Source organism: Pseudophryne corroboree (genome assembly GCF_028390025.1).
Source record: "Pseudophryne corroboree isolate aPseCor3 chromosome 3 unlocalized genomic scaffold, aPseCor3.hap2 SUPER_3_unloc_4, whole genome shotgun sequence".
NCBI lineage: Eukaryota > Metazoa > Chordata > Amphibia > Anura > Myobatrachidae > Pseudophryne > Pseudophryne corroboree.
The window spans coordinates 821,394-833,420 of NW_026967530.1; the positions used below are offsets into that span (position 1 = coordinate 821,394).

General features: G+C 42.5%; 1 protein-coding gene across 2 annotated transcripts in view; it reads right to left on the reverse strand.

Annotated features, from left to right (window-relative positions):
• Positions 1-12,027, reverse strand: part of LOC134984207 (oocyte zinc finger protein XlCOF7.1-like) — a 43,813-nt gene that overhangs the window by 24,571 nt on the left and 7,215 nt on the right. For both annotated transcript variants that reach the window (XM_063949843.1, XM_063949842.1), the window contains exons 2-3: positions 3,765-3,881; positions 985-1,176 (exon numbers count right to left, since the gene is read on the reverse strand). In XM_063949843.1, coding sequence (XP_063805913.1) covers positions 985-1,176; positions 3,765-3,848 — 276 coding nt within the window. In that variant the 5' untranslated portion in view covers positions 3,849-3,881. The remainder of the gene's footprint in view (positions 1-984; positions 1,177-3,764; positions 3,882-12,027) is intronic.

The window sequence follows — 12,027 nt, forward strand, 5'->3', positions numbered from 1 at the left end:
AGTCATCACCCAGACACGTCCCCTAGTGTTACTGTATAATGCCCCATTCCCAGCAGTCACCTCTCCAGTCATCACCCAGACACATCCCCTGGTGTTACCGTATAATGTCCCATTCCCTGGAGTCACCCCTCCAGTCATCACCCAGACACGTCCCCTGGTGTTACTGTATAATGTCCCATTCCTAGCAGTCTCCTCTCCAGTCATCACCCAGACACATCCCCTGGTGTTACTGTATAATGCCACATTCCCAGCAGTCACCTCTCCAGTCGTTACCAAGACACGTCCCCTGGTGTTACTGAATAATGCCCCATTCCCAGCAGCCCCCTCTCCAGTCATCACCCAGACACATCCCCTGGTGTTACTGTATAATGCCCCATTCCCAGCAGTCACTCTCCAGTCATCACCCAGACAGTCTCCTGGTGTAACTGTATAATGCTCCTTTCCCAGCAGTCAAATCTCCAGTCATCATCCAGACACATCCCCTGGTGTTACTGTATAATGTCCCATTCCCAGCAGTCACCTCTCCAGTCATCATCCAGACACATCCCCTGGTGTTACTGTATAATGTCCCATTCCCAGCAGTCTCCCCTCTCCAGTTATAACCCTGACACGTCTTATGATGTTACTGTATAATGTGGCATTCCCGGCAGTCACCTCTCCAGTCATCACCCAGACACATCCCCCGGTGTTACTGTATAATGTCCCATTCCCAGCAGTCACCTCTCCAGTCATCACCCAGACACATCCCCCGGTGTTACTGTATAATGTCCCATTCCCAGCAGTCACCTCTCCAGTCATCACCCAGACACATCCCCTGATGTTAGTGTATAATGTCCCATTCCCGGCAGTCACCACTCCAGTCACCAACCAGACACATCCCCCGGTGATACTGTATAATGTCCCATTCCCAGCAGTCACCTCTCCAGTCATCACCCGGACACATTCCCCGGTGTTACTGTATAATGTCCCATTCCCAGCAGTCACCTCTCCAGTCAGCAGCTGAATGATCTTGTTGGTGAGTTCCAGGATCTTCTTGTCATTGTGTCTCTCATGTATCAGTGAGTGATGTGGAGCCACTGTGATGGGGCTCTGGTTCTTGCTCAGTCCTCCTGGCACACGGGGACGGCTGCTGGTTGTCTCAAAATCACTGGATGTCTTCATCACTACTTTGTAACCCTGTGTAAGGAGGGAGACACCATATATCACTGTGACACTCCCAGATCCCCTCACCTCCCCAGCCATATCCTGGTATTATTACTATAGATATAAGTGACGTCACTATGACACTCCCAGACACCCTCACCTCCCCAGTCATGTCCCTGCATTATTACTATAGATATAAGTGACGTCACTGTGATGCTCAAGATCCCCGTCACCTCTCCAGTCATGTCCCTGTATTATTACTATAGATATAAGTGACGTCACTGTGATGCTTCCCAGATCCCCTCACCTCTCCAGTCATGTCCCTGTATTATTACTATAGATATAAGTTATGTCACAGTGATACTCCCAGATGCCCTCACCTCCCCAGGCATGTCCCTGTATTATTACTATGGATATAAGTTACATCACTGTATACAGTCCCAGATCCCCTCAATTCCTGAGTCATATCCCTGTATTATTACTATAGATGTAAGTGATGTCACTGTGACACTACCAGACCCCTCGCCTCCCCAGTTATGTCCCTTTATTATCACTATAGATATACGTGATGTCAATGTGATTCTCCGAGATTCCCTCACCTTCCCAGTCATGTCCCTGTATTAATATAGATATAAGTGACATCACTGTATTCAGTCCCAGATACCCTTACCTCCCCAGTCATGTCCCTGTATTATTACTACAGAGATAAGTGATGTCACAGTGACGCTCCCAGATCCCCTCACCTCGCCAGTCATGTCCATGTATTATTACTATAGATATAAGTGATGTCACTGTGACACTCCGAGATTCGCTCACCTCCCCAGTCATGTCCCTGTATTATTAATTTAAATGTCACTGTGACGCTCCCAGATCACCCTCACCTCCCCAGTGTTGTACCTGTATTATTACTATAGATATAAGTGACGTCACTTTAAACTGTCCCAGATCCGCTCACCTCCCCAGTCATGTCCCTGTATTATTACTAAAGTTATAAGTGATGTCACTGTAACGCTTTCAGATCCCCTCACCTCCCCAGTCATGTCCCTGTATTATTACTATAGATAAGTGATGTCACTGTGGCACTCCGAGTTCCCATTACCTCCCCAGTCATGTCCTTGTATTATTACTATAGGTATCAGTGATGTCACTGTGACGCTCCCAGATCCCCTCACCTCCTTAGTCATGTCTCTGTATTATTACTATAGATAAGTGATGTCACTGTGACACTCCCAGATCCCCTCACCACCCCAGTCATGTCCTTGTATTATTACTATAGATATCAGTGATGTCACTATGACGCTCCCAGATCCCCTCACCTCCTTAGTCACGTCTCTGTATTATTACTATAGATATAAGTGATGTCACTGTGACACTACCAGATCCTCTCACCTACCTAGTCATGTCCCTTTATTATTACTATAGGCATAAGTTATGTCACTGTGATGCTCTCAGATCCCCTCATCTCTCCACTCATGTCCCTGTATGATTACTATAGATATAAGTGATGACACAGTGATGCTCCCAGATCCCCTCACTTCCCCAGTCATGTACCTGAATTATTAGAATATAAAAGTGATGTCACTGTGACACTCAGATCTCACCTCCTTAGTCAAGTCCCCGTATTATTACTATAGACATAAGTGATGTCACTGTGATGATCTTAGATCCCCTCACCTCCCAGTCATGTCCCTTTATTATTACAATAGATATAAGTGACGTCACTGTATACCGACCCAGATCCCCTCACCTCCCCAGTCATGTCTCTGTATTATTACTATAGATATGTGATGTCACTGTGACGCTCCCTGATCCCCTCACCTCCCCAGTCGTGTCCCTGTATTATTACTATAGATATGTGATGTCACAGTGACGCTCCCTGATCCCCTCACCTCCCCTAGTCATGTCCCTGTATTATTACTATAGATATAAGTGACGTCACGGTAATGCTCCAGATCCCCTCACCTCCCCAGTCATGTCCCAGTATTATTACTATAGATATAAGTGATGTCACTGTGACACTCTCAGATCACCTCACCTCCTTAGTCGTGTCTCTGTATTATTACTATAGATATAAATGACGTCACTATGATGCTCCCAGATCCCCTCACCTCCCCAGTCACGTCCCTGTATTATTACTATAGATATGTGATGTCACTGTAACACTACCTGACCCCCTAACCTCCCCAGTGATGTCCCTGTATTATTACTATAGATATAAGTGACATCACTGTATACAGTCCTAGATCCCCTCACATCCCCAGTCATGTCCCTTTATTATTACAATAGATATAAGTGATGTCACTGTGACGCTCCCAGATCCCCTCAGCTCCTTAGTCATGTCCCTGTATTATTATTACTATAGACATAAGTGGTGTCACTGTGATGCTGTTAGATCCTTTCACCTTCCCAGTCATGTCCCTGTATTATTACTATAGATATAAGTGAGGTCACTGTGACACTCCCAGATCCCCTCACCTCCCCAGTCATGTCCCTGTATTATTACTATAGATATAAGTGATGTCACTGTGACACTCCCAGATCCCATCACCTCCCCAGTCATGTCCCTGTATTATTACTATAGATATAAGTGATGTCACTGTGACACTACCAGATCCCCTCACCTCCCCAGTCAGCAGGTAAATGATCTCCAGGGTGATATTTATTATCATCTTGGTCTTGTGACTCCTGTCCTTGTCCATCCTCATGGAATCACTGAGAACACAGAACAGCTGGAGTGTCTAGGAATAAAAATTATAAATATTATACACATCACAAATAACACATGTAACACAAATATGTTCCACTGAGTGACCAGTAAATCTCCCTTCTCCCCAGTCATAGTAACCTAGTGTAAAAGGTGTATAATAATAACAGGGCACCACACGCTGCTCCTCCTGAATAATAATAATAATAACAACAACAACAACAACAACAGGGCACCACAGGATGCTCCCCCTGTATAATAATAAAAACAGGACAAGAGGCTACTCCCACTGTATAGTAACAGAACACCACAGGCTGCTCCTCCTTTATAATAATAATAACAACAACAACAACAACAACAACAGGATGCCACAGGCCACTCCCAATGTATAATAATAATAACAGGACGCCACGGGCTGCTCCCTTTGTATACGAATAATAACAGGACACCACAGGCTGCTTTCCCTGTATAAGAATAAGAATAATAATAACAACAGGACACCACAGGCTGCTCCCCCTTTATAATAATAACAACAACAACAACAACAACAGGACACCACAGGCCGCTCCCCCTGTAAAATAATAATAACAGGTCACCACAGGCAGCTCCTCCTGTATAATAATAATAATAATAATAAACAACAACAACAACAACAGGACACCATAGGCTGCTCCCCCTGTATAATAATAATAATAATAATAATAATAATAATAATAATAATAATAACAACAATAATAACAGGACACCACTGGCAGCTCCCCCTGTATTATAATAATAATAATAACAACAATAACAGGGCACCATAGGCTGCTCCTCCTGTATTATAATAATTATAATAATAATAACAACAGGACACCACAGGCTGCTCCACCTGTATAATAATAACAACAACAACAACAACAACAACAACAACAGGACACCACAGGCTGCTCCCCTTTCTAATAATAATAACAACCGGACACCACAGGCCGCTCCCCCTGTAAAATAATAACAACAGGACACCACAAGCAGCTCCCCCTGTGTAATAATAATAGGACAACACAGGTTGCAACCCCTGTATAATAATAATAACAGGACACCACAGGCTGTTCCCCTGTATAATAATAATAATAATAAAAACAACAACAGGACCCCACCAGGCTGCTCCCCCTGTATAATAATAACAACAACAACAACAACAGGACACCACAGGCTGCTCTCTTGTATAATAATAATAATAACAACAACAACAACAACAACAACAACAACAACAACAACAACAACAACAACAACAACAAACCACAGGCTGCTCTCCCTGTATACTAATAATAACAACAACAACAACAACAACAGGACCCCACAGGTTGCTCCCCCTGTATAATAATAATAATAATAATAATAATATTATTATTATTATTATTATTATCATCATCAACAACAACACACCAGAGGCTGCTCCTCCTGTATTATAATAATAATAATAATAATAATAATAATAATAATAATAATAATAATAACAACAACAACAACAACAACAACAACAACAACAGGACACCACAGGCGGCTCCCCCTGTATAATAATAATAACAACAAAAGGACAGCACAGGCTTATCCTCCTGTATAATAATAACAGGACACCACAGGCTGCTCCCCCTGTATAGTAATAACAGGACACCACAGGCGGCTCCCCCTGTATAATAATAATAACAACAAAAGGACAGCACAGGCTTATCCTCCTGTATAATAATAACAGGACACCACAGGCTGCTCCCCCTGTATAGTAATAACAGGACACCACAGGCTGCTCCCCATGTATAATAATAATAATAACAACAGGACACCACAGGCTGCTCCTCCTGTATAATAATAATAATAATAATAATAATAATAATAATAATAACAGGCCCCCACAGGCTGCTCCCCTGTATAATAATAATAATATTGCTAAAAACAACAGGACCCCACAGGCTGCTCCCCCTGTATAATAATAATAATAACAACAACAACAACAACAACAACAACAGGACACCACAGGCTGCTCCCCCTGTATAATAATAATAATAACAGGCCACCACAGGCTGCTCCCCCTGTATAATAATAATAATAACAGGTCACCACAGGCTGCTCCCCCTGTATAATAATAATAACAGGTCACCACAGGCTGCTCCCCCTGTATAATAATAACAGGACACCACAGGCTGCTCCCCCTGTATGATAATAATAGGCCACCAGAGGCTGCTCCCCCTGTATAATAATAATAACAGGTCACCACAGGCTGCTCCCCCTGTATAATAATAATAATAACAACAGGTCACCACAGGCTGCTCCCCCTGTATAATAATAATAATAATAATAATAATAACAGGTCACCACAGGCTGCTCCCCCTGTATAATAATAATAACAGGTCACAACAGGCTGCTCCCCCTGTATAATAATAATAACAGGACACCACAGGCTGCTCCCCCTGTATAATAATAATAGGCCACCACATGCTGCTCCCCCTGTATAATAATAATAACAGGTCACCACAGGCTGCTCCCCCTGTATAGTAATAATAACAGGACACCACAGGCTGCTCCCCCTGTATAATAATAATAATAATAATAACAGGACACCACAGGCTGCTCCCCCGTATAATAATAATAATAACAGGCCACCACAGGCTGCTCCCCCTGTATAATAATAATAACAGGTCACCACAGGCTGCTCCCCCTGTATAATAATAATAACAGGTCACCACAGGCTGCTCCCCCTGTATAGTAATAATAACAGGACACCACAGGCTGCTCCCCCTGTATAATAATAATAACAACAGGACACCACAGGTTGCTCCCCCGTATAATAATAATAATAATAACAGGTCACCACAGGCTGCTCCCCCTGTATAATAATAATAATAATAATAATAATAATAATAATAACAACAATAATAACAGGACACCACTGGCAGCTCCCCCTGTATTATAATAATAATAATAATAATAACAATAACAGGGCACCATAGGCTGCTCCCCTTGTATAATAATAATTATAATAATAATAACAACAGGACACCACAGGCTGCTCCACCGGTATAATAATAACAACAACAACAACAACAACAACAGGACACCACAGGCTGCTCCCCTTTATAATAATAATAACAACCGGACACCACAGGCCGCTCCCCCTGTAAAATAATAACAACAGGACACCACAAGCAGCTCCCCCTGTGTAATAATAATAGGACAACACAGGTTGCAACCCCTGTATAATAATAATAACAACAGGACCCCACCAGGCTGCTCCCCCTGTATAATAATAATAATAATAATAATAATATTATTATCATCATCATCATCAACACACCAGAGGCTGCTCCTCCTGTATTATAATAATAATAATAATAATAATAATAACAACAACAACAGGACACCACAGGCGGCTCCCCCTGTATAATAATAATAATAATAATAATAATAATAATAATAACAACAAAAGGACAACACAGGCTTATCCTCCTGTATAATAATAACAGGACACCACAGGCTGCTCCCCCTGTATAGTAATAACAGGACACCACAGGCTGCTCCCCATGTATAATAATAATAATAACAACAACAGGACACCACAGGCTGCTCCTCCTGTATAATAATAATAATAATATTGCTAAAAACAACAGGACCCCACAGGCTGCTCCCCCTGTATAATAATAATAATAACAACAACAACAACAACAAGACACCACAGGCTGCTCCCCCTGTATAATAATAATAACAGGCCACCACAGGCTGCTCCCCCTGTATAATAATAATAATAACAGGTCACCACAGGCTGCCCCCCCTGTATAATAATAATATTAACAGGTCACCACAGGCTGCTCCCCCTGTATAGTAATAATAACAGGACACCACAGGCTGCTCCCCCTGTATAATAATAATAACAACAGGACACCACAGGCTGCTCCCCCGTATAATAATAATAATAATAATAATAATAACAACAACAACAACAGGTCACCACAGGCTGCTCCCCCTGTATAATAATAATAACAGATCACCACAGGCTGCTCCCCCTGTATAATAATAATAACAGGTCACCACAGGCTGCTCCCCCTGTATAATAATAATAATAATAATAATAACAGGACACCACAGGCTGCTCCCCCTGTATAATAATAATAACAGGCCACCACAGGCTGCTCCCCCTGTATAATAATAATAACAGGTCACCACAGGCTGCTCCCCCTGTATAGTAATAATAACAGGACACCACAGGCTGCTCCCCCTGTATAATAATAATAACAGGACACCACAGGCTGCTCCCCCGTATAATAATAATAATAATAACAGGCCACCACAGGCTGCTCCCCCTGTATAATAATAATAACAGGTCACCACAGGCTGCTCCCCCTGTATAATAATAATAACAGGCCACCACAGGCTGCTCCCCCTGTATAATAATAATAATAACAGGACACCACAGGCTGCTCCCCCGTATAATAATAATAATAATAACAGGCCACCACAGGCTGCTCCCCCTGTATAATAATAATAACAACAGGTCACCACAGGCTGCTCCCCCTGTATAATAATAATAACAGGTCACCACAGGCTGCACCCCCTGTATAGTAATAATAACAGGACACCACAGGCTGCTCCCCCTGTATAATAATAATAACAACAGGACACCACAGGCTGCTCCCCCTGTATAATAATAATAATAATAACAGGTCACCATAGGCTGCTCCCCCTGTATAATAATAATAACAGGACACCACAGGCTGCTCCCCCTGTATAATAATAATAACAGGACACCACAGGCTGCTCCCCCTGTATAATAATAATAACAACAGGACACCACAGGCTGCTCCCCCGTATAATAATAATAATAATAATAATAATAATAACAGGTCACCACAGGCTGCTCCCCCTGTATAATAATAACAGGTCACCACAGGCTGCTCCCCCTGTATAATAATAATAACAGGACACCACAGGCTGCTCCCCCTGTATAATAATAATAATAATAATAATAACAGGCCACCACAGGCTGCTCCCCCTGTATAATAATAATAACAGGTCACCACAGGCTGCTCCCCCTGTATAGTAATAATAACAGGACACCACAGGCTGCTCCCCCTGTATAATAATAATAACAGGACACCACAGGCTGCTCCCCCTGTATAATAATAATAATAGGCCACCACAGGCTGCTCCCCCTGTATAATAATAATAATAATAACAACAACAGGTCACCACAGGCTGCTCCCCCTGTATAGTAATAATAACAGGACACCACAGGCTGCTCCCCCTGTATAATAATAATAACAACAGGAAACCACAGGCTGCTCCCCTGTATAATAATAATAACAGGACACCACAGGCTGCTCCCCCGTATAATAATAATAATAATAACAGGTCACCACAGGCTGCTCCCCCTGTATAATAATAATAACAGGTAACCACAGGCTGCTCCCCCTGTATAATAATAATAACAGGTCACCACAGGCTGCTCCCCCTGTATAGTAATAATAACAGGACACCACAGGCTGCTCCACCTGTATAATAATAATAATAACAGGACACCACAGGCTGCTCCCCCTGTATAATAATAATAATAATAATAATAATAACAACAGGTCACCACAGGCTGCTCCCCCTGTATTTTAATAATAACAGGCCACCACAGGCTGCTCCCCCTTTATAATAATAATAACAGGCCACCACAGGCTGCTCCCCCTGTATAATAATAATAACAGGCCACCACAGGCTGCTCCCCCTGTATAATAATAATAATAATAATAACAGGTCACCACAGGCTGCTCCCCCTGTATAATAATAATAATAATAATAATAATAATAATAATAATAACAGGTCACCACAGGCTGCACCCCCTGTATAGTAATAATAACAGGACACCACAGGCTGCTCCCCCTGTATAATAATAACAACAGGACAACACAGGCTGCTCCCCCTGTATAATAATAATAATAATAACAGGTCACCACAGGCTGCTCCCCCTGTATAATAATAATAACAGGACACCACAGGCTGCTCCCCCTGTATAATAATAACAGGACACCACAGGCTGCTCCCCCTGTATAATAATAATAACAGGCCACCACAGGCTGCTCCCCCTGTATAATAATAATAACAGGCCACCACAGGCTGCTCCCCCTGTATAATAATAATTACAGGTCACCACAGGCTGCTCCCCCTGTATAGTAATAATAATAGGACACCACAGGCTGCTCCCCCTGTATAATAATAACAGGACACCACAGGCTGCTCCCCCGTATAATAATAATAATAACAGGCCACCACAGGCTGCTCCCCCTGTATAATAATAATAACAGGTCACCACAGGCTGCTCCCCCTGTATAATAATAATAATAATAATAATAATAATAACAGGTCACCACAGGCTGCTCCCCCTGTATAGTAATAATAACAGGACACCACAGGCTGCTCCCCCTGTATAATAATAATAACAACAGGACACCACAGGCTGCTCCCCCTGTATAATAATAATAACAGGCCACCACAGGCTGCTCCCCCTGTATAATAATAATAATAATAATAACAGGTCACCACAGGCTGCTCCCCCTGTATAGTAATAATAACAGGACACCACAGGCTGCTCCCCCGTATAATAATAATAATAATAACAGGCCACCACAGGCTGCTCCCCCTGTATAATAATAATAACAGGTCACCACAGGCTGCTCCCCCTGTATAGTAATAATAACAGGACACCACAGGCTGCTCCCCCTGTATAATAATAATAACAGGACACCACAGGCTGCTCCCCCGTATAATAATAATAATAACAGGCCACCACAGGCTGCTCCCCCTGTATAATAATAATAACAGGACACCACAGGCTGCTCCCCCTGTATAATAATAATAACAGGACACCACAGGCTGCTCCCCCTGTATAATAATAATAACAGGTCACCACAGGCTGCTCCCCCTGTATAGTAATAATAACAGGACACCACAGGCTGCTCCCCCTGTATAATAATAATAACAGGACACCACAGGCTGCTCCCCCGTATAATAATAATAATAATAATAATAACAGGTCACCACAGGCTGCTCCCCCTGTATAGTAATAATAACAGGACACCACAGGCTGCTCCCCCTGTATAATAATAATAACAGGACACCACAGGCTGCTCCTCCTGTATAATAATAATAACAGGACACCACAGGCTGCTCCCCCGTATAATAATAATAATAATAATAACAACAGGTCACCACAGGCTGCTCCCCCTGTATAGTAATAATAACAGGACACCACAGGCTGCTCCCCCTGTATAATAATAATAACAGGACACCACAGGCTGCTCCCCCGTATAATTATAATAATAATAATAATAATAATAATAATAACAGGTCACCACATGCTGCTCCCCCTGTATAATAATAATAACAGGTCACCACAGGCTGCTCCCCCTGTATAGTAATAATAACAGGACACCACAGGCTGCTCCCCCTGTATAATAATAATAACAGGCCACCACAGGCTGCTCCCCCTGTATAATAATAATAACAACAGGTCACCACAGGCTGCTCCCCCTGTACAGTAATATTAACAGGACACCACAGGCTGCTCCCCCTGTATAATAATAATAACAGGACACCACAGGCTGCTCCCCCATATAATAATAATAATAATAATAATAATAATAATAATAATAACAGGTCACCACAGGCTGCTCCCCCTGTATAATAATAATAACAGGTCAGCACAGGCTGCTCCCCCTGTATAATAATAATAACAGGTCAGCACAGGCTGCTCCCCCTGTATAGTAATAATAACAGGACACCACAGGCTGCTCCCCCTGTATAATAATAATAACAGGACACCACAGGCTGCTCCCCCTGTATAATAATAACAGGACACCACAGGCTGCTCCCCCGTATAATAATAATAATAATAATAATAATAATAATAATAATAACAGGTCACCACAGGCTGCTCCCCCGTATAATAATAATAACAGGTCACCACAGGCTGCTCCCCCTGTATAATAATAATAACAGGTCACCACAGGCTGCTCCCCCTGTATAGTAATAATAACAGGACACCACAGGCTGCTCCACCAGTATAATAATAATAATAACAGGACACCACAGGCTGCTCCCCCTGTATAATAATAATAACAGGTCACCACAGGCTGCTCTCCCTGTATAGTAATAATAACAGGACACC